General features: G+C 40.1%; 2 protein-coding genes across 4 annotated transcripts in view; both read right to left on the reverse strand.

Moving 5' to 3' along the window:
• The window catches only part of zdhhc2 (zDHHC palmitoyltransferase 2), a 16,029-nt gene extending 8,999 nt beyond the window's left edge, over positions 1–7,030 (reverse strand). The window contains 4 exon segments of the mRNA XM_032527534.1: positions 85–205; positions 900–994; positions 3,139–3,165; positions 6,722–7,030. Coding sequence (XP_032383425.1) covers positions 85–205; positions 900–994; positions 3,139–3,165; positions 6,722–6,848 — 370 coding nt within the window. The 5' untranslated portion in view covers positions 6,849–7,030.
• A 2,091-nt stretch (positions 7,031–9,121) lies between these two features.
• On the reverse strand, positions 9,122–27,805 carry micu3b (mitochondrial calcium uptake family, member 3b). 3 transcript variants are annotated; one of them, XR_004333751.1, is made up of 16 exons: positions 27,476–27,805; positions 25,202–25,349; positions 21,914–21,945; positions 21,688–21,766; positions 19,488–19,535; positions 19,310–19,392; positions 19,143–19,214; positions 17,670–17,711; positions 15,677–15,772; positions 15,089–15,177; positions 14,703–14,874; positions 12,788–12,896; positions 12,315–12,472; positions 11,353–11,421; positions 10,235–10,305; positions 9,122–9,201 (listed from the first exon to the last, which is right to left on the reverse strand). XR_004333751.1 is itself a non-coding variant. In XM_032527528.1 (15 exons), exons 1-14 carry the CDS (start codon positions 27,725–27,727, stop codon positions 11,353–11,355), a joined length of 1,449 nt encoding a protein of 482 aa, XP_032383419.1. In that variant the 5' UTR covers positions 27,728–27,805; the 3' UTR covers positions 9,254–10,305. The 3 variants fall into 3 exon arrangements, 2 of the variants coding, with proteins under 2 accessions (XP_032383419.1, XP_032383420.1); XM_032527528.1 differs by lacking the exon at positions 9,122–9,201 and having other exon boundaries at positions 9,254–10,305; XM_032527529.1 differs by lacking the exons at positions 9,122–9,201; positions 15,677–15,772 and having other exon boundaries at positions 9,254–10,305; positions 27,476–27,804.
• Between the last annotated feature and the right edge of the window lie 31 nt (positions 27,806–27,836).

The raw sequence follows: 27,836 nt of genomic DNA on the forward strand, positions 1-27,836 counted from the left end.
GTGAAACGAGCTCTGAGAGCTGCATGCCAGTCTATAGACTGCTCCTGTTGTTCTGCATCAGCGACAGTGTGTGCTGTACTGTACCTCCAGAGTTGGTGCGGGTGTAGATGGGCAGATCCTTGGCTATCCTCCTCAGGATCTCCTGCTGAGACTCCCCCCGATCTTCACGCTCCAGCAGCTCTTTGTCAGAGTAGGACAGGTGGAACTATGTGGGGCAGAACACCTACGATTTAGCAAGAGTTTAATCTGCGAGCAATGCTGTTTACTTCTAATGAATCGTATCCTGACTTTTGTCAAAACAGAGTCAAATTATTTGTCACATAAGCTACAAGCTGTGTTAGTATCAGTAATGCAGTGATGTCTGTCACTGTGAAGCTGCAGCTCAGTAGGCAGTACATTTCTGTATCTTCCATTTGTTTTGGCTCTTTCTGCCCCAGCAGGCAAATGGGAGCAAAGCAGCACAGAGCTGCAATATTACTTTCAGCCACTCAGGCGATTTATGATTGCACACTGGAAACAAATAACTCTGATGCTACCAAACAACACAGCACACATGAAATGACTTTTATTACAATCCCAAAACCTCGAGTGATCCAGCGATCATATCTCATAAACAAAAGCTTTCATATAAGGTATTGGCTTTGCCTCAGTTAAAATTCAAGGGTAGCGCTTTTTTTCTGAGTGTCCTCTCAAGATGGATCCATGCGTGTGTTCACCCTGCAGAGCCGAAGTGCTGTGGTCAGGATCAGAGCCAAGTGCTCCAGGCACGTCCACTAGAAAGTTTTATTAGTTTAAATGCAGCGTTCACAATCACACAGGGAGACTGTAACCTACATCTGCCCAGCCCACCCTGCCTCGCCATGCAGGCAACAATAACGCTGTGTAGCAGACAGACTCACCTCCTTCAGGGGGTTCATGGGCCTGGTGAAGATGGTTTGCCAGTAAGCCCACACAAACATGATGAAGATGACATGGTACACAAGCAAGTATATAACTGGAAGCAGAATAACATAAACAAGTCAATATCATCTATAATGAGTGGCGTACATTTAACCATTTACTCACAATTTGCAGCTTCATGATATTGGTGTGATTCAATGTAATTTCTTTTTCCTTTCACTAGATGAATTTGTATATAAAAATCAGTACTCAATCATTATATTTCATTATTTTATGCACGCTTGTTCAATTTAAAAAGTGTAATTAATAAAGAAATAGGACCAAATGCAGAAAAACTCGATAAATTCAGCATTCAGATGAGCATAACTTTAATTCAGAATCTAATAATGTTTTTAATTGTGTGGTGGGACAAATATTTATGTAGTAAATACATTTACAGAGTATATGAGTTGGTGTAATTCTTGGTGCTGATTTGTACAACATTTTGTAATTTGTTATCAAGGACAAGGAAGCAAATCTAAACCATTAGTACAATAACGAGGCGTGCCACAAGGCTTAACTCTTGGTCCACTTCTTTTTCCCATTTTCACTCATGACCTTCCCTCACTTTGTTCTGAACACTATGTTCAGCTTAATGTGGATAATACTGTATTATACACATCTAAAACTTTAAAAGATTAAAGATTGAATCAACTTTGCAGTCTGATTTGAGTACCCTACAACACAGCTTGCCGCTAATAAATCACTATGCATAGAACAAAATTTCACACTATGGTGTTTGGTATTTGCTTAACCCTTGTGTTGTCCTCGTGTCAAATCGGCCCCTTTTTTTTTAAAGTTTTTGTTATATCAGAAATATGGGTTTCTTTCAACCAAAATGCCCTAAATAACAAGGATGCATTGATGCACATTGTTTGGAACCCATACAACTATCTTTGCAGGTAAATTAATGATTACTTTCATTGAATTTTTATTTTTTATTTTATTTCTTTAATGGTTTAAAACCATATATCCTCACTAACCTTTGACAAATACCAGTGATTTTCCACTCAACTTCCTCTGATCTTGACTATTAGTAAAATAATTCATAATTTCTGCTTCTTTTTTGCTCAAAAGGTAAATTAGGTACAATGTCATATATATTAGGTTTGTTGACCATGAATAAAAAAGCTTTGAAAAAAGTGACAAACATTTAACATTTAACAATTTTGACCTGGAAGGAAAAGTTGGTGGTTATCCATGTGTAACTGATTATTGTCTTGATAGTATGGCATTTCATAGAGTTCAGCACATGAAACGCCTGGGCCTAAGGCTAGGATGTGAATTATATTGTGAAGAAAATGAACCTTGGTGTTGGCGTTCTTTACCGATTCAGAAAGTGCTTTTCATTTACAGTTAGAAAAACGTTTGCGCTACAACTCGTCTTACCAATATTGGATTATGCTGGTGTTGTATACCAGGCTGCATCAAAACCTAATCTTCCTCTCAATACAGTTTCTAATATTATGCAGATTTGGTCTTGGCCTTTCATTCAATCCATCACACAAAGCCTGTAGCGAATTTTTAAATGTATACATTTCAATTACTCTCACAGAGTACAACGCCTTTAAACCCAAAGCAATTGGAATAATTGTAAATTTTCAATCCATACAATTTTTCCACTTATAAGATCAGTTGTACATTACGCCTCTATAATTATGTTTTATCATGTTATTACTTAATGCTATCACTGACATATAATACTTATATAATTATATAATCTATAAATGAATGATCTATTTTCATCGACAGTAGCGTATGCTCTCCTGATTTCATATGTATTATGATTAGCTATTTGTTGTTTTTTTAGTTTTGTTGTCACAATTGTTTTCATTTAATTATCTTAATATGTTTGTTTGTTATTAAATCTTTTGTCTAATTGTGCTTACAGTAAATTGTATTATTTTCATTGCGGATCCCCTTGAAACCAAGATGGTACATGTCAAGGGGTTATTCCTAATAATGAATTTTCAACACACTGAATAAAAGCCTGCATTTAAACATGTAACTGAGGTTATGAAAAGAAAATCTTGTGACGCACTTCCAGCTGATAGAGGCTGATTATAGTGGTCTGATGTGGGCTGCCTCTGCCAGACTGCAGACTGCTAAACCTCCTCTTGCTGAAACTCAACTCCACATAACAGATGCAGAACAGCTGAAGATTCATTTTTATGTTCAACACCATTACAAAACACTTACCCTTTTCTCCCGTGTCTTCGATAGACACTGAAAAATGGAAAAGACACAGTCAGGTGTGTGTTGATTAAAGAAGGCAAAACACACATTACCGTGCTGTGTAAGTCGGCATGGGGAAACATTTCTAGCTAACATGATACATGTATGACCGAGAGTCAGTGTGAGAATTCAAATGGGCATAACTGACAAAATGCTGACTCCGTAAACCCTTAATACCACACCAGTCAGAAAATCAATAAACAGCACACTCCCATTCATATACTGTAGTTCGACTCAATATTTCTCTCAAATAGGTAAGCATTGCTGTGCATTGATAAAAGGCATTAAAAACCACAACAACAAGGAACATCCTGCACAGGTTCACAAACATGTACCTAAAGATCTGGGCTCTGGATAAAAGTGGGCAAGTGGGGGCCAGTTGGAAGATATTAGCTGAAACTGTTTTATACACACACACACACACACACATACACACACACACACTCATGCACACGCACAAAAGCAGGAACTGAGGAAAGGTGAGCCAAAGAGCTGAATCGAGGCATGCAGCCAATGATCGTGCGCATGCTGCCTTGCCAGCATTAAAAGCCCCAGAGTCTGACAGTGATGCATAAGTGAATGTGTGATTAAGAGTATGTGCAGGGATGTAAATTAATGTGTCAAAGAAAGCAAGATGGTCACTGCCGTACGGCCTTTTTCTTTTCCTTTTTACATTCTTGCTACAAAATCTCCCACATTGTGTTGACTTTAAGAAGCCAAAGTGCACCTGATTCCAAATTGTTAACAATCTTGGAAAAAGGACAAACTGTTTAAAAGACGACTTCCAGTGCTTTAAAAGAAAGTGGGTCAACCACACATTGCTTGGGGTGAATTATGTAAGCCAGACAATGGGATTAACTCAGAGGTATCAGCTGACTATACTTTCACACAACTGTCTCTGTGTCTGTCTGCAGAGCGCATGCTGGCCCCCGAGCGACCACTGTCCTGGCCTGCTGCTGCTGTTTTCATCTGTCAGTCCCATGGGACTCGAACGCATCACAATGTTGCTCTTGTTCAACTGGATGCTAAACAAGGTGGTTTGAAAAAGCCTGATGAAACAGTGATTTTGCTTTTCTGTTGAGGTTCATCCGGGGACATGCGCTGGCTGCCCTCTTTGGTGGAGTGGGGTGGGAATAATGAATGGTGCATTACTAATAATAGAAATATTAATAATAATAAATTGTACATTATTATTATCTACGTTGTTTATACATACAAAATACAATACAAATACAAAATAAAAATAAAAAAAACACTTTTGTCTTCAGTTCTGCCCCCAAATCTGAAATTGAGTGTTTCACTGAGCATGTTTGAAGTGGACTAAAAAGAAATGGTTGCTAAGTAAAATGTAGAAATTTCAATTTCAATTCAAATTTTGTAAGTGTTTTTGGACTGAGAAAGCAAAAAAGAATTTTGACATAGCTCTCCCACGAGACTTTTCTTTCTTGAAAAACACCCACATATGTGATTTCTTCAAGTAGCAATATATTTACGTTCATAGTGGCGGCGCCCTCTAGCAGCTGGGGTAATTATGACGGGAGCAAAGTTTCCTCGGGGCAAAACAGGAAGTATACAAAGTAACGAAGTGTATCAGCTGTTGTAATAATTGAGCCTGGAAACTTTGCTGTTTTCTTAATTCACTGTGATGTTTGATGTTGGTCGTTGTATTTACTGCTTTTCAGTGTCGTATGGGTTTTTCAAATTATCAAAGGAATCAAATCAAATAAACAACTTCAAATATTCTAATATGAATGAATATCAATAAATAGCTGTTATTTATTATAACTCCACACAGTCTACAGTTATTGATTGATTATGAGAAAATTAGCCCCCCCATTCTACAATTCAACAAGACATCCAGACATTGTTTTGTCCCTTTGTGGTTTTTGTTTCTCTTTACGTAGTCTTTTTGCATCTCGTTTTGGTTGTTTTTCTTCTCAAATGTTTGGTCTTTTGGCATTTCTTTGTGGACATTGGTGTCCGCTCATGGTCAGGTTGCATCTCTTTGTGGTCGTTTTTTTTTCTCTTTGTGGTCATTTTGCACCCTTTTGTGGTCTCTTTTACGTCTATTTTTGGTCATTTTGCCTCCCTATGTGGTCGTTTTGCGTCCCTTTATGGACGTTTTATGTATCTTTGAGGTCATTTTGCACTTCTTTTTGCATCCCACTGTTTTGTTTTTTCTTGTCATTTTGCATCCCTTTGTGGTCGTTTGGCATCCCTTTACGGTCTTTTTGCATCTCTTTGTGGTTGTTTTGTGTCTTTTGTGGTCGCTTTGTGTCCCTTTGTGGTCATTTTTTCATCTTATTGTAGTTTTATCTCTTTATGGTTGTTTTGCATCCTTATGTGGTGGTTTTTCATCTCTTTGTCAAGCCCACAATCCATCCATGGTACTAAGAAGCAAATTACCTATCACCTTCGGACTCTGGTAGGGAGGCACCAAAGGGGGCCAATCAGACTTTGGGGAGGGGGGGCGTGCCACCCTTGCCCACCCCTCTGGTTCTTCCCCTGCTGGCAAATCCAGTGACATGGCACCACAACTGATCAGGTGTAAAGACTAACATAAAGGTGTACCCTTTCAGTTAAAGCTGGATAAATGTCTGGCTACATTTGGAGACGATCAGACTTAGAAACAACCCCTCCCTTCCCTGTGTTTTCCTCTGTTTGTTCTCATTAAACCGTCTCAATTTCATCCCCCTTTTCTGACAGAGGAGATCTGCTTTCCTAGTGGTCTGACAAGCTGCCAAATGGAGCACATGAGTAGCTGGCTGCTGAGACTCCTCCGATACATCCTAGAAACCATTACTCACTATCCAGGTCAACTTTGTCTTCACTGTTCACCGAGAAGTCTCGCTGTCTGTAAACGCATCATCCAACGTTAAGCAGCTGCAGGGGCCTGACTCAAAAACCATTAGGCTACAGACTTCTATTCAAAAGATAATGCTGGTGGGGGTGCTGGAGGATTTAGAGAGCCAATTGAAACAAGGTGACATGAGCCTGAAGCATTACAGTAAGTCTTTAAGATAGTGCTGATAGAGTAGAGGTGGAATCAAATAATAAATCTAATCTTCTAATCCTACTCTGTTCACCCTGAGAAATTGTAGAAATATGTATATATCATAAACGCTCCTTCATAACAAAACCATTTTTCATGCAAAAAAAAGCATATGATTGCCACTTCATTGTTACAATATGCTGACAATTCCTGATTCAACTGTGGTTGCCATGTGACTGACACTGTCCACACACACTGCATAAACAACAAGCCAGTCTTCTGCACAGCCTGCCTGGACCACAAACTGAAATACAAATGTCTTCCCACCCTATCACCAAACACACACACCAGTCAGAGGCATTTCCCTTACACTCGGACAGACACACGCACACACACACGCACACACATGCACAAAGCAGGAACTGAGGAAAGGTGAGCCAAAGACCTGGATCGAGGCATGCAGCCTATGACCGTGCGCATGCTGCCTTGCCAGCATCAAAAGCCCCAGAGTCTGAAAGACGCGTCCTCATGCTACCCAGACAGCTGGTTTCTTACCGATGCAAAGCTGCAACACATAGGCGTAGTATGACCACGCCACTATGAGGGCGATAAAGAGGACCGGGATCCAGTACAAAACTCTCTGACAGCCCGTCTTGATACTACGCGAGCCCGACGGTGCCATGGTCTAGGAACGGATCATTTCTCGTGCGCATTCGTGTGTTACTCTACTTCCCTCTCCTTCTCTGTGTCTAAATGTGTGTGCCCGTGTCTTCCTGTAGACTGTCACTGCATCGGTGCTCCGGCTCTGATCAGCCTAATGGACCCAGCTCAGACGCATCCTCCTAGCCTCCCGTCCGCCTCTGACGCTGCTGCCGCCGCCGCCGCCGCCGCCGCCGCTGCCGCTGCCGCTGCCGCACTGCTCCCCTCTGGTCGTCCTGTTCAGACACTAGTACAGACTACAACACAACATCAGACAGCTCACACATGCACAGACGCGCGCAGAGTCAGCGCCGCCCCTTCTGCTTCCCCACAGGTTGCCATGACGTCCGCGCGGGATGCTGCAAGCCTGGCATATTCTTTTTCCACCGCGAGCAGATGGGTTCAATAAGTTCATACCAGTGACTGTAAGAGACACACGCACCAAATGCTTTTGAGTCAGTTTTATTTGCACACAAAGGCAAGACAAAGCACAATTTTTTTCTAAGAAAGAACTGTTGATTTTCTTCCAAATATTTCTCAATACTATATCTCCTTATACTATATTTTGGATGTGGCATGTGGCAATATCAAACTCTATTGGTCTGATTGCTGTTTACAGGCTATAGCATATGTTTTGCCTGTGTCAGAGGTGTTGATAGCATATTGGGTTTTCTTATTACCTTAAGTTTAGGTAACTGGAGGTCTGCACCTGGGTCTGCTGCTTCACGCCCAACAGCACCTGCAAAATATTCTGCATATAGTGCAGTACCCGTTGTACAAGCTCAACACTAACTGTCACGTTTCACATATTAACTGTTACAGCCCATTCTCTCCAAAGACAGATAAAGATGTAATTCTACACCAAAACTTTAGTCACAAAATAGGCTTTAAATTAAGAAGATATCTGTGTTGTACCGGTGATTCTTTCTTTTTTTACTTTACACATTTAATGCTTTCTGAGAAAAAAAGGTCTTTTAAACATTTTCTATGAATGCTGTTTTAATGTGAAAAAGAAATGAAGCTTCCTTGGGTGGCGCCTTCAGCAAACCAACAATATGCACATTCTACTCTTAGAGGTGATAGCTCAGCAACATCTCACAACTAATTTAAATAGCCTATTGAGCTAAAGGTGTCTGAATCGGACAAATTTGATACTTTCCCAAATCAACAGTTTTGATTTTTTACTAAATACATAGTTTCTATTGCATCCATAACGCTGTACTTTACAGAATAAGTAAATAAATAAAAAGCATTTTTGTGACCTTCATAAATATCTGGGAAGATTTGAAATGTTACAACTGAGTCCCCTTTGGGGAACGTCCCTGATTTTACACGAGGGTTGATTTATTTGTCATACAGACTGTATCATGTTTTCTGATCTCAAGAGAAGTCTAAGAAAATAACCCCCATGGTGTCATCATGTATTTCAAATGTAGGATCCAGCGTCTTTTGAGTTTCATCCATAACAGGCCCTGTTAAAGTCGAGACATCTTCACCTCTGCTGCATTCCTTTTTCTTTTTTTCTTTGAATATGTCCACACAACCTGTCCCACAACCTTATAGAAGTTCATTGCTAAATTGCTGAAATACCCCATCAAACTCCCCATCAAGGTTATTTTTGTTGATATAAACTGGATTGTTCACACTGAGAGGAAACTTGGGCAATAGTAGGTAAAACTACCAGTACTAACACAACACTGGGGTGGGTGATGTGATGTCCATGGTAAAAATTATTAGCAATGCAGGGATATGATGGGCAAGCAAGTGCAGCCATTCATTTTCCGTTCTCTTTCCAACAGGCAGAGTTCCGAAAATTGCCTCAGGGAAAAAATAAGTCAAAATTACAATAACCACATGGTGTCAAGTCACTAAACACTAATTATATTGGTTTGCTATTAGCCTGTAATGACACAAGGAAGTGCTGGATCATTTAGATAAACAAGATCCTATTTAAAAAACTTGAAAGAATGTAATGGCTGAGAGTGAATGGATGAACATTGTAGTTGAACTTTACATTATATCTCAGGGATTTTTTCGTCTTTGATGAACTCCTTGATCTTACTTCAAGAGGTTCAGGACGGGCCCGGATCGGCTAATCAGGAGCACTGGGAGAATTCCCTGCTGAATTAATCATTTAAAGCTGAGAGTCCCTGATTAAAATCTTGTACACCCACACAGCCTCAAGTTTCTTATGATTAATACTGTTAATGATTTGCCTTCTGGTTGAGAATAAAACAGCTCACTTCTTCTTCTGCTGCTGCCATCAAAGAAGGTTAACCGCCGTTTTCCTCGTGAGACGATGTGAATAGTTCAGCTTATTAGCTGACTTGGCATGTCTGTGTGAGACAGAGGAAGACAGGGGGCACAAAATAACCAAAAATCCAAATATTTTGATGATATTTATTGAACCATGTCATTATAAATGCATCCGTGTAACAGCCAGGGCCTGATTTAAAAGAATGGCAGAATATGCCAAAACTATTCAAGAGGTAGAGTAACTAATTCAAACATCCTAAATGAAATAAGTTTGGTTAATATTACAGCATGTAACATTTTATCTTTTTTCAGTACATAACTCCACCCAGAGCAAACATTACACCAGTCATCAAGAATTCCACAGTAACATGTTCAGTAGTACAAGTGAGGATTGCTATAAGCAGAGTGTAAACTCTCATAGAGCATAAAGGGAAGGTACTAAAGCTAAATTAAGCTGATTGTCCCAGGAGTGGAAGAAACATATTTTACATTTTTGTTTATAAAGAGGTCATTCCTGCCAGTGGCATGGAAATAGCACTTGTCTTGTACTAGCTAAGAAATTATTAACACAGTTAGCTGCGTGTAGTTAGAGTTTGTTCAGGCCTGCTGGCTCTGGGGGTTCCTGGAGGATTTTAGCTGCAGTGCTTTGGGAGAGAGGAGGAAGAGGAGGAGGAGGAAGAGGAGGAAAGAGCAAGGGAGTTGCTGTTCTAAGCTTATCTGTGCAGGGGGCTGCAGGACCAACAGAAGAACAAAGTATGTGAGCAATGCTGCCGTCGTACAGAATCAAGCTCAGGAACAAAAGCAGAATCAAACTGAACTGCACACACAGGCAGAGCAGTAATGAGACCATGTTGGACTTTTAGATAAATAAATAAAATCAGTGTTTCTTCAATATTAGACTCATAAATATATTTACAAGTAGGTGAATCAATAAATAGTTCAATAACAAGCAAAACAGATACAATTTAGATGCAATTTAGAGTCCAGCCACATTGTGTTAAATGGGTTTAGGTCCTTCTTGTTTGTTTGATCACTTCAGCTTCCAATCAGGTAGGCCACATCCTATTTGTGCCACATCCTGTTTATTTAAAAAAAAAAAAAAACTGCAACAACCCTTCTGTCCTTCTGCACAGAGGACGCACAGCTCGTCCAGTTAGAGCATGCACTGATGATGGGATTTTCACCTGGTGACAAAACAGAGAGAATGATAAGTACCAGTCCAGTGTGACACTTTGTAAATGTCAACCCATGCACTGCTATGAATCATCTGTATCGTTCTTACAACACAACTGCCGTTCAATTATTTCTTGTATATATTTAGAAACAAGAATACATTAGACTACAGAGAAACAAAATCTCATACATCTCTATATCAAACAGTCATGGAGTGCAGCAGTAGTCCTGCAAGTATGCAGAAACAAACCTGGGTCTGTGTTTGGTGACCAGCATCAGGATCCAGGATCTTCAGCATACAAGCAGCAACTAGCAATCCATTTCCCCAAATATTCACACATCTCACTCATTTACTTTAATTCAAAACTTAGCAGGGAGAGTATAGCCTGCACAGGCAGACAGGTTATTATCATTGAAATTATTGAACTTGACACCAGAGTGTAATGCAATCATCATAAATTGTAGAAAATTGAAATTTTTGTGGCAGCTCAACGAACAGTTAAACATTTTGTTAAATACATTTATCAGCTTTCCAGCCAAGAGTTAGATGAGAAGATTGGTAGTGATCTTCTCAGCTAAAGGCACATTTCCCCAAAGGCTGAACTATTCCTTTTAACTGTTCACAAGGTTACATTCATTTCAGAAAATGCTATAAGTTCATTGTACTTTCATTTAATCAAATGATGATCAATAGTGAGGGAGAATGGGGCAGTTTCTCTCTTTTCTCTCAAAATAGACATCTTTCATATTGCGGCACTGTTTGCAAAAACATCCAGATCAAGTCCTTTTCTAAGATTATCAAGCACTCTCCCAAGAGGTGCATTTCCTTTGAATCATTTATACGGCTTTAAACTGCACTGCTCACTGCTCCTGTATGCAGACTTAAGCTGGTATCTGGTGGCAGTTGATCAGGCGGTAATATTACAGTGTAACTCAATGCTGTGGGCGAGCAGTGTGGGCCCCGACCCACATCTCAAAAGACTGGTATAGTGTGCCTGGGAAACGCCGTTAGCAGACAAATTAACAGAGAATGATGACAGTGTGAGAAAATACTTAACCTATTTTCCTGAAAGCTCCTTCTTCATGCAGGACTTAAAAGAGGTGAACTTCTCCTCCACTCTGATGCCCTGTGAATGTGTGTGTTTGTGTGAGAGAGTGAGAGAGAGAAAGAAAGAGAGAGAAGGGGGGGATAATGTGAGACCATTTTCACAATGTCCCACTAGATGGCAGTATACTTTCACAAAAATCCCTAATTGCCATCTCAGAGGTGAGATTTGTTTCAGTAATGAAAAGGTTCAGGAGTAGGGCTGCACAGTTAATTGCAACGTTATTGAAATTGCAATATGAACTAGTGCAATATCCAAATCGCAGGGGTGGGAGGGGGTGCAATATTTGTTAAAAGCAAAATATGTGTCAAACCTTTCTGAATTAAGTATTGTAGTGCTGCAAACGTCTTGGCCTACAAATTGTATCCAACAGACTAAATCATGGCAAAAAAAAATTATTTTCCAATGAAAATGACAAAAATCAAACAAAATGATCATTCCCTCCAATATCGTGAATCATATTGCAATATCAGTCAAAATAAATGCAAATACATATTGTCCTCATATCGTGCAGCCCTATTCAGGAGTCTAATTTAGACTTTATGGCTTGAGGGGTGGTTGGTTAAACTAGCACCTGAAGAAAAAGGAGACATAATTAGTGCTTACTCAAAGCTGTAATTAAACCGGAGGGCTGGTATTTGTGATACTAATAGTAGCTTAAGTAGGCCTAATCGTGTGAAAGTACTCTTTTCTGAAAATAAACACACACTTCTGTGCTCAGCATCAACCCATATTTGGCTTTCAGTCCCCCACCTTGTTAAATCTGACTTGACTTTGCATCTGTGTGTTATCTACCCTGACAGATTACTTAGAGAAGTAGCTGTCAATGCCGGTGTCCAGACACCAACACCTCTGTCACCTTCAGAGTCATAAAAGAGAGATAGATGGCATCTAAGTGGCCTCTGCCTTCTCACCCCGCCACCGCGGTGAAGCCGGTCCTTCATGACGCCAATGAACTCCTTGTGGCTGAGTTTATCGTCGCGATCCTCGTCGAAGATCTTAAAGACCGTGTTGACCAGGTGGCGGGTCAGCTTGATGCCCGTGGCAACGTAGACGCCACGGGTAAACTCCTCTGAGAGGGAAGAAAAACAGGTGGTTGGGTAAAAGGTGAACAATAAATGGTCTTTTTTACAGATGTATGTGCTACCAATATTAATATTATTACTTCCATTAAACAGACATTTAGACAGATTGTTTTGTTTTCAAGGAGTTCTGCTTGAGACCAAACTAAAAGATTTAATGTCACCTGGATGGTTTGCTTTCCTCCATTGATAAACCCAATGCAAACAGAGAAAACATTGTAAAACTCCCTGAAAACTAAACTATCCAGTGACTCAATTTAAAGTGCTGTACCACCATGATGTGACTGCACACTGTGAGACTTTACCTTGACCAATGGAACGGTTGGCAAAGTTGTACATTTGCATGGCGATGGCAAAATCCTCCAGGTTGTTTAGGAACTGGAAGAAGGACCTGAACTCCTCAAAGGTGATTCCCTGCAACAAATTATGGCAAAAATAAAACACAGCCTTTATTTATGAAACATAAAGCTTGTGAAACATGCAACACGAGAAATCATAAAGTGCCACATAAAGCAAACTGCTGCATGTGTCAACACTCCAGCAAAGGATAGTGCTACAATTCACACAACACATAATCTGCTTCCTTTCATCCTGCGGGGACTCCTTTAGTGTGTGTGGGACCTTGAAGCCATCAGATAGATAACATACCCAAACAGACAAAGTATACATTGCTGGATTTTCCCTGCGCAGTATGGACACGCTGAGCTGTCAGCAGCGGGGGGAGGACTGTGGCTTTTGGGAAGAGGTCAGGCAGACTGCAGACTTTTCTAAAGCAGATTAACCTGATACTTGAATAAACAAAAACAACAAAAGTGATGAATCCCCAAAACATCTCAGGCTTGGCTGATGACTCAAACACCGAGCCCATTGATCTCCACTCAACCGACCCGCAGCTACTAGCTCCTTCTCTCGCCGGGGACCTCGCCAAACAGGCAACACACACAGTCTAACAAATGGAGTAATGACTAATCTGTGACACTTTGCTGTTTTAACAAGTGAAGACCATAAAAAATCTCTTAACCTAATGATGAGACCCACTTGATCGTCAATAGAGATCTCGCAACAGGCTACTCGAGGTGGCTGATGAGCTGCTGGTGTCTTTTCAGCGTGCCATGAGAGAAAAACAAATTAAAGCTTAAATGAGGATGCTTCACTCAACAGCTAATTCCTAGGGTGGTACCAAAAGACACAGAGGAATAAAATACTCCCATACTCACAGAAAACTACAGAGTGCAACACTATGAATGCCTGTTGATCTCATATCTAACCGTCTCTATGACGGCCAAACAAGTTCCAAACTAATTCTGTTTGAGCATTACCTGACCCTAAGGCTACATTTTTGTCTGTGAAAGTCTGTGAAATGCTTACTAATTCGTTTAAAGGAATAGTTTGACATCTTTGGAAAAATACCTTTTCACTTTCTGGGATTTAGAAAAGAAGACCAAGAATACCACTCTTTTGTGCATTTGCTAAAATATGAAGCTATAATCAGCAGGCAGTTATGTTAGCTTAGCATAAAGATTGGAAATATGGGGGCAGAGCTAACCTAATTCTCACCAATGTAAAAGAAAAGAACAATCTTCCTCACAGCACCTCTAAAGCACAACAATTAAGATATCATATTTTGTTTATTCAAGACGGACAAAAAACAAAATGTAAACCATTTGTGATTTGACTGGTGCAGTACCATGGTGGCTGTACAGTGCTTATACCCCACTGACCTTCAACCAAAGATTATAATTGAAATGTTTATTTTCATCAGTTCAATCTTTCAATATGTCTGTTTAGCATGTTAGCTGGTGGGGGGGTGCGAGGAACCAAGGGAAGGAAAAGGTTACGAGTTGGATAAAATATCCTGAACACCAATTCAATGTACAATTTGATAGTCCAACAGCCTTTGTGAATCTTGTAGATAGATAAATAGCTAGATAGATAGATAGATAGGTTGATAGATAGATAGATAGATAGATAGATAGATAGATAGATAGATAGATAGATAGATAGATAGAATACAAGAAGAAATATTTGACTATATACAAGTTGGGAAAACAAAAATGTGAATGTAATGCTGAAGAGAAAAGTTGATTGATCTCTCCTGCAGTTTTTGATGTTGTATTGGATTACATCATATTGTGAGGTGTTACTGTTATTTTGTCTACCCCTTTTTGGGAGCTGTCAGAGAAAACGTGATGACAAATCTGAAGGGAAAACACAGCGCACCTTTTCATCCGGCAGGCTGTGGCGCACGTTCTCCAAATACTCGCTGACGTCGTCCACTTTGGTAAAGCGAAGGAGGATCCGAGCAAAATCTTCCTCGCTGATGGTGGGCAGGCCTTTGGAGTAGGAGAGGAACTCTATCTCAAGCACCTCTGTCTGCAGGTTGTCCATGAACCTGGAGGAGCGAGACAGACTGCTGACAGGAAACGCCACCACCAGAATACTCACATGTTCAAAGGAACACTTAACATGGTCACAAACAAAACCACTAAATGGTTTAGCTATTGGAGGTATACAAATGATTAATTGCCATATTGTACTGGGAGATAATCATTTTCTCAGGGAAACCATGATTCATCACAGAGCAGACAAACTATCTTTTAACTCACTCGTAAAAGTCTTCAAATTTCAACTCAGCTTTGCCTTTTTTTCCAAAGAAATGCACCAGCAGAGTTGTCTCTTTTCTGTCATCCACATGCTATCAGAAGGGGAAGAAATTACTGCATTATGACTCCTCATAGCTTTAAATATCCACCTCAGCAATGATTCAGCTAAACATTAAGTACATTTGCACAAAATCTCAGTTTAAGCAGCTTGGTTGAGATGTTGTCTATCATACAAGTGTATCATGGTAACATTAGGTAAACATTAACAATGGAATTTATCTAAACATGCTGAAAGCTGGAAGTGAAGATGTTAGTTTATAGACATACCCAGGTTCTGCTATTGTATAATTATTAAGAGTTAATGGTTAATCTTTCACTGTAGCTGAAACCAAACAGCCTTTTTGCACGAAAGAAACACGTGCCGTGCAACAGATTCATTAAACATGCTACAGAGGAAATATTAGTGAGTATTTACTCTTGCTTTCAAGAAGATGCATATATCCACAGTGCTAACATGAAACATACAGTACGGACAGTCGGAACCTGGTGCATTGTATTACTGTATAACTAAAGTAATGAGGTCGTGGCTACCTCAGTGAGATCAGAAAACAGAACTTGACTCGTGCCACGTCTGAGAACATCCCACATGCCCCGGGCCTCCGCATGCTGACTGTCTTTTGTAAAAACCTGCAGCAGCAGTGGAAGCACAGCTGTTAGAAGACAAAATATATCTGGCACATGTTACTAAGATTAGGAGAAAGAAGATAGAAGGACAAACATGGACACACTGAGGCAGGTAGGTGGACGTAGATGTACAGACTAGAAAGAAGATGAAGAGTGTGGTATGTTGCAGTAGGACAAAAAGTCAGAGAGAGAGGGAGAGACGGACTGTCATCCATGGCATCCATCCATCCAGGCAGAAAGAGACTGGGGCTGACACCGGTGTATCTGAGAGGCCCATCAGCCCTGACGTGAGCCTGCTCTGCAGCCATGCATGCAGCCTCTTGGTGGAACACAGGCCAGCACAGCTAACACATGTCCAAGGCATGCAGGGCGTGAGAGCTGAAGGGTGATTCATGCCAGGTTACCTATGTAACTGAACCCACAAAATACATCATCATTTGATGCTTAACTGAGACATAAATGCATGTTTTCAGACACCTTTCACCTACTGTTGTGAAATACCTTTTAACTAAATATAAATTAATGGTGCAGATTTTACCAATACACTCAAATGCACCAAACCTCTGTCAACACATGTCCTGTTTCATGTTGTCTGGGACAAGGAAGCCACTCTGCTATTTTTTCTCGATGAGGTCAGGCTCCTGATCTTGGATTAACCAATCATTATCATTATTACAGTTTACACTGCTGCCTTCACACTGCTGTGGGACAACTATAACTACAGCTACGCTGAAACACAACTGTCAACAACAATGTTCTTGTAATGGGTGTCATGTGCAATGAAAAGATCACAGGAAATCTGTCTGGAGTAGTTACGAAAAGCTATTATTTCTAACTCCCAGTTATAAACCAAACCACTTTTGGTGCCTCTCGCTCTCATTCTGTTTTTTCAACCTATCATGTCTTCAGTCTAGATGTTTCCCAAGTCTCGACATCACCTCATTCTAAAGCAACATCAGCACACAGCCAACCAGAAACAGCCAGCTGCCGCCGACACGTGTTCTTAAGTATGGCTTGCTTCCTTTCATAATATTTATTTATCTTATCAACTTCTTTTTTTTATCTATCAAGCCTGAGGGAGAATGTGAGACTTGTGATGAAACAGCTCTTCCTCTGCGCCTCATCGCTTTTCACCAGCGAGCGAGAGATTTACAACATGATCCCACAGCTAATTACGGAACAACTCTTTAATGCACCGCGCTGTTCCCACCTCATCCAATGAAAAGATCCTGATACACTTGTAATTAGAATGTGCTGGGGAAAGCCCAACCGCAGCACTGAAGACATGCTTGTTATGTGTTTTTGAAAAGATTTGACTTTTGAACTTTTTGCTGGAGAGATACCTACAGAAGAAATCAAAACAAAACAGACACACCTATAAGTAAAGTCTTCAAACAGATGGGTCTGTGCCTCTGTTAGCTGTGGGCTCTATGCGTGTGTGTTGAGTGCTTTGCACAGTTCTCCTCTCTGACTGGCATCTTCATGGTCAAACCCATCACAAAAGGTAACCTGAGCCCAAATACCACTCCTCAAGAAACTGTAAAAATAAAACATGGGGGTCCGGACAAAATGTTGTCAGTCTTCAGGTAAGAGCTTTTTGAAGTGGAATCTCTGGCCCAACGCTGACAACAGCCGGGTACATAAATCATCTGCACTACCACACACAAAGACAATAAGTCAGATAATGTTCGAGTACACAGCAGTGTATTTCAATTCCAGAATATGAACGAGGTTATCTGGTGTTAACAGAGACAAATATGGGTGGTGTCAGCCCCTGAGATACATGTGTGTTTTCTGTGTGTAAAACAAATGGTTGTCAGGTTAGGAAGAGCGCATGCCAAAAATACGTGCAACAAGCAGAACAGTACATTTTCCTTCAGGGAAAGAGAACAATACATACACTGTGCTGCGGGGATTTGTGTTGACCGTACAGCTGCAAGCTCTGAAATAAAAAGAGAGCAGAAAGAGAAGATTCATTTATAATTCAAAAAGGAGTTTAGAACAGGAAGATGGTTGGAAATTAGTTTAAAGTCGATCAATTTTTAAGTCATTATTCTAATTTATACGACATGACTTCCAAGATTCTTATTCATGTTCTTAAGCTGTGTGAGTGCACCCAGAGTCTTCATCCTCAACTTTGTCTTCTTGCAAAGCATCATTATATTTCCGAATCTAGAGTACCCATTCTAATGATCTTTTTGATGGTTATACGGGCTTCAGATTAACGCAAGACTGTCCAGAGATGCTAACATTTATCCCCGCAGAGTAAGCTCCTCCATGTTGTGTTTGTGCGATAAGACCTCAAAGAGTTGCTCTTATCGCTCTACTAAGCCCTGCCTGTTTACATCCCCCTGCATGTGGCACAAGACAGCCCTAAAGAGATGAGAGGCTCAGGCATGTTTTACCCCGTATGACCACATTCACCTCTGTGCAGCCTGTGTTCTCTTTAGGAACACAGAACCCTGTTATGCAAGACAATGGTTCAAATTTAAGATTTAGATCAACGTCAAGCTGTTACTAATCTTTTTTTTGTTTGTTGTCATTAACAATGGATCAAAGAATTGTGTGCAATATGAAAGGTATCACGTGTGGGGACACACCCAAAGAGAATCACATGAGTTAGTCCCTGTCATTTTAGCTTCTTTCGGCTCATTGTTTTGGTTTTCCAGCCCAATATTTAACTGTTTTGATTTATTCTCATTGATCTAATCATCCTTGCTTTAAGATGTAACAGCAAGAAAGCTCTGATAAATACACTGTGCACTAGCGGCCCAGCACCAAACGGCAGACAGACAAAGTTAGCAGCTAGCTGGTGAACATGGCGCAGTATTTACTGCAGCTAAAGAGAGATATTTCCCTCAGGAGTTATTGAAGATTAAAACAGAGAAGAAGCATGACTCCACTTGAATGCTTAATTTCCTCTGTGTCTGCTGGATGTGTAAATAGGTAACTAGCACTAGCATGCCAAATCAACTTTATACAGTGATAATACGTCCTTGTTTTGTGCGCTGTGCCCAAATAGCCAAATTAATTAATTCTTTTTTTGGACACTTGGGGGCAGCAGACAAAGCTAAAAGCATAACGCCTGATAAAAAATGTTGTTACAGGTATGTGTTAGCAAACCGTTATTGTATTTACACCTCTAGCAGACATTAGCGTTAAATATAAAGTCGTGTTTCCGCCACTTGACAACTGTAAGTCCAATATTCAGTCTTTTAGCTGTGTTTTAGTCTACACCAAATCCAAAAGTAGTGATAACTTTCTGTGGGTTCATAATTCAACAAAATGCATATTTTAGTCCCTTCTTGATGTAAAAAATATTGATTATAGCAGCTTTAATAACCGTTAAAAGGCATTTGAAAACAAATCATACCTTCTCGTCAAATCTTTCCATGTCTTCAGCAACTTCCTTTCTGTGCTTTTTCGTACGGAAAATTTCTTCCAGCTGGTGAGAAGATGAAAGGTTACTGTGCAGAATATAACATAATCATAATAAATGTATTTAATTACTATAGCTGATTATCAAGATATGGCTCATACCACCAAGAACTCCCTTTTGTCCACCATCTCATTGCCATCTGCGTCAAACATGTTGAAAGCAATCCTGAAGCCTGCATGGGGCTCTACAATCAAACAAAAAGGAATTCCATTGGATAGTCACATTGTAATCTCTCAATGTGTTTCAAAATCATTTGCCGTAAGTCAGTTATATACTTACTTGTTAAGATGCAGAGCAGGAAGAGGTACTCTGTGTAACTGAGGATACCTGGAAAAAAGAGGAAAATGTGTCAAGCTGAGAAACCAAAGCCAAAATGTTCCCTTTTCCACACAAGACGATCAAACAGCATTAACCAGTTAGCCGAAGGTGTTTACAGATGTTCAAAGTCATGCGCCCGAGATGAATAAGCCATCCAAAGACAGGAGTAATCTTCTCGCACTCACTGATAACATCTTAAAAGGTGCCTTTTACTTCATGCGTGGTGTTCCCATCACACAAACACAGGCTTTACAACTGAGCTGACCTATCTGGACACAAACCCAAACAAATTTAAGGCCCACGGCTTCTGATCGTGTTTGGGTAACAAGGTGTAATACATTCTCAAGTGATCTGTCACTGATTGAGAATGGCCGATTCAGGTGTTGTGTCGCGTCCTTCAGCTCCCTTTGTTGTGTGACACGGAGAGTAAGTGTCAGAGGAGACATCTAAGTCGACTCAGGAGGCTTCTCCCCTCTGACGCTGAAAGCATTCCCAAGCTTTTGTTTGCTCGGGAAGATAGAGAATCGAGCGCAGATAGTTCTGGGTGACTGCTCTGGGTGTTATGGGAAAAGACTTTAGGTACGGGGTTTGCTGCAGGGAGATATTTCCAGCGAGAGGAACACTCAAGAGGAAAAAACTAAACTGGAAAAACAAAGATGTCATTTTTGCTTTCCTCTTGAGGCTGGAAGAAATGCTGCTAGCAAGATGATGTATAGGCAAGTGAAACATGTACAAACTGAGGTGTGAAAAGTGAATTAGTGTTGCATGCCGTTTAGACATCTAAAAAAAAGTTCTTGTCATCCCAGCTGTCTCTGTTTGGCAGGTATAATGACAACAGATCTCTAGCTTCAAAGCCTTTAAAGATTAAATGGGTTAAAGAGAGAAAAAAAACTTTTAGGATTCCAGCCATGTTTCACCAATACCACACACCTTCACTCCTGAAGGGAGCCCACCCCTCCTCCTCCTCCCTGCAGCTCAGCCTCGGAGCTCAAGTAGATGTTGTTAGACAATACAAAGAATTCCACAGAAACACTTCATACAGAGTGGCAGTCCCGGAGATGTAATCCAATGCCATTCTTAGGCTTCATAATGTCCGTGGTGATCAGGGGGGTGGCCAGTGGGACATGCCTCGACATAGCTGGGTTCAAACAGCTCCCTCATTCTCTAAAGCGACGCTTTGTTCACAGATCAATCCAGTCCTTTTTTCCCTGACAAAGCCGCAACGTTTAACAGCAGGATTAAAAGCCCCAAATCCCAGCATTGGCACTTAGCTAAAGCAACATAGGAGAGAGCAGAACAGTAAGATCTGATGCTTCACTGGCTCGTATGACCCACTGAGGTCCCAGGTGGGAAAATTAAAAAGATCTTCACTCACACACTGACACCTTTGTTTGCTTAATGCAACATTACTATGATTTGAGGTTTGCAGGTGAAGAGTGCAGCCATTTCTCAAGCCGCTTTAAGTAAAGTGAGATTCACATGAAAACTGCAACTGTGTTGGATGCCAATTCATTTTTGGTCAATGGACTAATCGAATATTGGACTCCGATCTGACTGTTTCAGCTCTAAGTATTATTAGACATGGTATAATACACAGCAGGAAGAAAAGACGTACTGTCATTAGCAGTAGGAAGCATTTTCATCCTCCATGTCTAAGGTTTGATGGAGATTTAGGATGCAAAATTATGCAAAAACTTTACTCAAGTCTAATCATCACCATTTTAGCCCTACACAGTTATGAAGTAATAAAATACAGTATACAATAGAGTTTCCAAAATAAATGAATAAGGTCTTTGAACAAAATTCCTACTGTCCTATAATTAGTATCTAATTATATAGTTCCTTCCAGGTAACTTCACAGTTATAATATTTTTTTTATTGGAGAATCCGGGTCGGATCGTTATGTTTATTATCAACGGAGCATTCTCTCCTGCAGAGGTTCCCTGAGAATAAATCTACACCATGTTATCAGACTGATGGAGAGATAAGATTAAGTATTTACAACACACTTACTACTCTCAATTATACAAGGCTGACACGCACAACGGAGCACACTGTAAAAAAAGCAAGGAGGCCTTTTAAAAAAAAAGCACAAAGGGGAATTTGTTAAATTCAATGGATGTTTGTGTAGCGCTGTAATACACAGAGTGGGTTACTTCACCTCGTTCACGAAGATTTCTAAACAAATTAGAGGATCCTTTCCAAACAGGCGGAGTATCAGCCAACATCTTGTCTAAGTCCTGAAAGAATAGAAGAAAATCCCAAATCACTTGTTCATTTCTAAATCCTGAGTAATCACAGCGTAATGCCACGTTTGTTGGCATCACAGTAACGCAGAGGAGATTCTGTAAAACAGCAATAAGTAGTTTGATGACAGAACAACTCACCTGTTTTGTGAGGGACTTCCATGCTCTCCTCCCTAAGCAAAACAAGGTTACCAGTCAGTGAGATGTGTGTGACTTGGACAGCGCTAAAGTGTAAAGAAGTACATTTACTTAAGTACAAATTTGGGTATTTCACTTTTATGAAAATGTATACTTCAACTCCACTACATCTCAGAGGCAAATATTGTATGTTTTACTGCACTATATTTATCTGACAGCTTTAGTTACTTCTTAAAATGATTCCTCACCTTCCTGTCCAGTGAAAATAATAACAACAAAAAAACAGAACAAAATGTGATTAACTGAAGGATGAAGCCTTATTGTTATGGGTTGAGAAAATACCCCAAAAATCTTTAAAAAGCCTGTCGGATCAGTTGCCAAATGCATCACCACAAAGTGGAAAACAGGGCTGTTTTTCTGACACCATAGAAAGTTGACACTGCAAACATGATGATCTTGTAAAATATCATGCATTTCTGTAGATGAAACTACCCAACGGTATATAAAGGCGTTAAAATGAACACAACCTCAAACATCACACAAACATACACATTAGCCAAGGCCGGACTGAACTGAGCTGTTTTTCAACAACCCACACAGTTTGTGTCTCCTACGCACTCACATCCACAGACACCATACACCAATTATTCCTTCATGTATGTAGTCTCGTGCATTATATTATGTCTTGTATTATCCTGCTGTCTGCATATATCCTTTTCAGAGTGCATGTGGCGGCGCTTTCACTAGCTGCGGCTCAGAGGCTCTCTAAACTCTCTAAACTGTATTTCGTTGCATTGTACCTGTACATGTGTGATGACAATAAAGTTGAATCTAATCTAATCTAATTAATGCAGCAGGAATAATAATCCAGAAACATCAGATATAACAGCAAAACCCATTTTACTACACAATCAATACTTTTTTTCATACTTTTAAGTACATTTTGATGACAATAATCACATAATTTTACTTAAGAAAGGTTTGGAATGCAGGACCTTTACTTGTAGTGCCGTATTTATATATATATATATATATATATATATATATATATATATATATATATATATATATATATATATATATATATATATATATATATATATATATATATATATATATATATATATATATATATATATATATATATATATATATATGAGTACTTTTACTTGAGTAAAAAATCAGAATATGTCTTCCACCATTGGTGACTTTTAATAATATGTTTTTAATAATGAATTCGATATTAGGAATATAAAACAAATATTCACAAAAGTGAAAACAAGTGTTTATGTGGAAAGAAACAAAAGCTGTGTATCTCCACGAAAGCATTCCGATGCTCAATAAAGCAGAAGATAAGATGGAGGTGTTGTAAAAAAAAGAACACTTTTTTCCTGGCTGGGTAAATGACATCGATAACAGTGACTATAACCCTCCACTGACACATTTTAGAGCCTGTGTCTAAAGCTGGGATTATGAGTGCCATGTGATGGCTCACTCTCCACCAAAGTGAGGTGTCTGAGTGAGAGTAATGTCCTCAATGTGAGCATGTGTTTGATGATTTCGTAAACATATCTTATGGATGTGATATGAATAATTTACACGACAGCACTTTAAGTTTGGACACTAATGGTCCACTTCTAAATGGCCAGAACTCCACCATCCTCTGCTTCATGTGTTGTCTGAAATAAAACCCTCAGTTGTGAATAATGGTCCCGTTCAAGGCCTTCCCAAACATGCACAAGAATGGCAAAAACACAGCTTTCTTTTTACAGCCACAATATAACCATAAAACACCATGATTACTATTTTGCAACACATTAGCCTCCAGAGAACAACACACGTAGTATGCTTATACATTAGTGCCCCTTAATTACCCTCCTCATTAGCCAGCATAGACATGTCCGAAACATTACACCAGGCCACACACCTTAAATCATAATCAATCACAGCAATCAGAATCATTACATTTATGACATCTAGTTGTTTGGTCTCTCTGGGTCTGTGCAAGTTTGTTGCCACATAAATGAGCCATAAAAGCGGGGTTGCTGGTAAAGATTTCTATCTTTATGCAGGTGTTATGACTGAAGCTCTTCAAGCCACAACCTAATGTCTGATGACACTCCACGGGCCCTCAACAAATTGTAATGTTCCAGGAAAAAAATACACTGGGACTTATTTTAACCCCCACGTAATTGGAGGATGATGGGGGTTTATCTGATGAGCTGTTGGAGGTGTAATTAAGGAAATGGTTGCTGGAAAATGTGACTGATTACAGAGGCAGTGTAGCATCTGCAATGCAGCACACTTTTACAGTCTTTGTGATGGAAAATGGGCTGCCACCTTCTCTAAACTGATTGACAGCTAAGGTTTTTAACACATGTAGCCCTTTTTAAAAAATATAAGTAAACTAAAGTCTTGTAGTTATTATTGAAATCACTTCAGAGACTGTGTCCTCTGCTAGTTGGAAATACTGAAATAGCCTGAATTACCCTGGTTAGTTTCAACAAGAGAACCCATGGCTTAAATATAGTTCTTGACCCCAGAACGTTGATAGGTTAGAGACTATTTGGGCAGAGTTCGCAGGACAGAACAACGCTCAATAGTCAAACACAAAGTCCTGACTGCTTCAACTTAATTACACTGCAGCGGGCATTCCATCTCCTTTTCAAGTTGTGCATGTCACTTTTGAATCCATTCATGACATTCTTCTAAATAGTAAAGAGTAAAAAGAAAAAGGCACGATGACTCTGAGTTGACAACGCCAATAATGTCACTTTTTTATATCATAATCATAAGGTTCCTCAGATGTACGGGTAATTGTTATTCATATATTCATTATTTATTAATCTACTGATAATCGTTTGATCGATAAAATGACCATGCAGAAACAGGTTCAAAGCAGAACCATGGCCTTGGGGTTGACAGGTTCAAGTTCCTTGGAACCACCATACGCCACATTCTGAAGTGGGAGGCCAACACCAGCCATATAATTTCATTGTGTTACTGTTTAGATATACTGTATATACAGGTATATAGTTTTTAGCTGGTGACCTCATTAAGGTGTTGATGTCAGATCACCGGTCCACAGTCCCAGAAGCATTCAATTTACCAAAGTGAAATAGAAAATTAGCAAACCCTCCAATTTAAGAAGCTAGAATAATGAATTGATAGGCATAATTGTCAACGGACTAAGTGAATAATTGTTAAAGCCCTAAAACATCAATAATGAATCCCCTCATAATTCAAGGATGTTTGGCATCGTGGTAAGTTGAGTGATAGGAGTGCACTCACTCTTAGGTTCATTCAACGTGACGGACTCGATGAAGTTGAGTGGCGTCATGTAGAGCTGGCCCTCGTACTCCACCGAACTGAACAGGCGAAATCTGTTTTCATAGGATGACATGTACACATCTCCATCATCCAGACCATAGCCCCGGGCCTGTAAACACAGACACACACCCACACACACACACGCACAGACACACCCCTACATGAAATTTTGCAAATCATCTCAACAGTGATAATACCGTCTGAAAGATGCTTTTTATGAAATCCACGGAAGCTTTTCTTGTCACAATAAGCCTCACTCACATGGAACAACAAAGAGGTCCATGTTTAATTCAGTAATGGGGCGCATGTTATGTCAGCCCTATTTTTCATCCCTGTGCACCAGATAATGTCCCTACAACTGTTCAAACCCAGCCAGATCTGAAGGCCGCACTGGTGAAGACAGAGTGGATCTCTCTGTCAGGTGGCACAGTGCCAGGTCTACTGGGCACAGCGCAAACACCCGGGGAATGTGTGCCCCCCTCTGCTTAACCATTAAACCCCCTCTAACCACCCTCCCCTCTCATCAAATGTCAGCCCCTCGCTAAGTCCCAGTGTCCAGTTTCCTGTGTCCCTGGATTCCTGCTGCTTGTGGACACCAGTCAAACTTCCCTCCCTCCTACAGTATAAAACCTTCTGTAGCTAGAAGTGTGCATACCACATGTTTGTGTACATCGCGTGTGATCTATGAATATCCTGACAACAATGTCAGCACACGTCTGAGCCAAAGACACTAACTGTAGAAGTCCTGCTACGTATGCCAATAAGGACCAAATACCCATTGTGCAGGGGGTGGATGAAAAACCTGACACAAAATTACAATAGTGCTGCAAAAACCTTTGTAAAAAAAAAAAAAAAGAGTGTTGGAATGATTAGTCAATCAATTTAAAGCAAATCTAACAGAAACACTTTGAATAACACATATCTCAAGACCAAATGCCAACCTTTCCTGGTCTCTAAGGCGGCAACTAATGGTTATTTTTATTAGGGATTAATTTATCAATTTGTTTTGAATAATCAATTTGATTGGAAGTATATGGCGTGCCAAAAAACCCTACTTTGTTTTGTCCTATTAACAGTCCAAAATCTTTACAATTATATTAAATAGAGAGCCTGGAAACTATGAATGTTTTGCATTGTGTTTGGTGAACAACTTATTAATTAGTCAATTATCCATTAGGTTGCCTATTCATTATCTTTAGAATTACGAATAGACTCATTGACATTGTTTCTCTAACATAGATGCACTGTGTTCTGGTTTAAGCTCCTCCAATGTGAGGATTTGCTGCTTTTCTGTTAATATTAGGCTATATATACATTAAATTAAACAACCTTGGGTTTGGGACTGTAGGGTGAACAAAACAAGCAACCTCAACATGTCACCTTAAGCTCTGGAAAGTTGTGATGTTAACAGTTTCTTGTGTTTTCTAGACTACACAAGTAATCAATATTTAAAGAAATAATGAATAGATTAATTAATATGAAACTATTCATCAGTGGGAGGGAGACCTGCTTGGTCATTTTTGTAGCTGTGGTTTGTCCAACTCCGTGGACACTTATTAAAATAATAGAAACATCTTACATTAAGTATGGTCTCAAAATTCCTAATTCATTTGAATAAAGAAACTGTAATTTAGTATGAACAAAACTATACACAAAGAGCTTCCCAAAGCTACAAATATTGACAGGCTATTCTATTGCATAAAATTAGGCCTATGTAGACAGGTGTCCAGACCCTTAATGTAAATACAATATTATGTATTGTTTATTGTGAAAAGCTGTTAGCTGCTCATTATCTATCACCAAAGTGGGACGAGCTAATCTTCCTGGGGTCCAACAAAAGAAGAAGAATTAAACAATATAATGTATACATACGTACTATATGTATTTTATTTACATTTTCTTAAGGTAAGTAGCCTACTAGTTAGGCAGATAAAAAGCAGACAAGACCCTCACTCATGGCATTAATTAGGTCACCATCTTGTCATTTCAGCACCATAAGTCGGGAGAGCTCCATGTAGTGACGACGACACATGAACGTTAATGTCGTTGTAGCTAGGTAATTATGTTACACTACGCGGAAGCCCCGGCCATTACTGTTAGCTTGTCTTCATACGAGGAAAAACTGAAGTTAAAGTGAAGCGTTTTTCCACGACACGACCGCGGTGTGTGTCGGACTGTATTGTGAGCTGAATGTTGTTACTGTATCCTCTTAGCTTGGCAAATGTCCCACTGTACCTTATCGGTGGCTGAAACTGATGGTAACGCCAGGTGAAAGAGTCGAGCCTCGACGTGGCTCTTCAACCCGGAGCGCCTACCGACACACGAGCAGTAATAAGCAGCACCGGCCGCGGCAGCGACGCACGCTCCAGCGGCGACAACTTTCCCCGCTTTTGTCGCCTTCGTGGACGTGTGTTGTTTCCGCGTCGTAAGAGTCCCTGTTTTAAAGCTGTTAGGGAATAAAGGGACAAGCCTTCGCAGGGCAGCCATCGCTGTTTACACTGAAGTGTCGTAACCGATGACACAGCAAAGAGCAGAGAGCAGCTCGGGCTCGCGCCGCGTGCTGCTCCGAGCTCCGAGCTCGCGAGAAATGCCGTGG

This window comes from Etheostoma spectabile, chromosome 10 (genome assembly GCF_008692095.1).
Source record: "Etheostoma spectabile isolate EspeVRDwgs_2016 chromosome 10, UIUC_Espe_1.0, whole genome shotgun sequence".
NCBI lineage: Eukaryota > Metazoa > Chordata > Actinopteri > Perciformes > Percidae > Etheostoma > Etheostoma spectabile.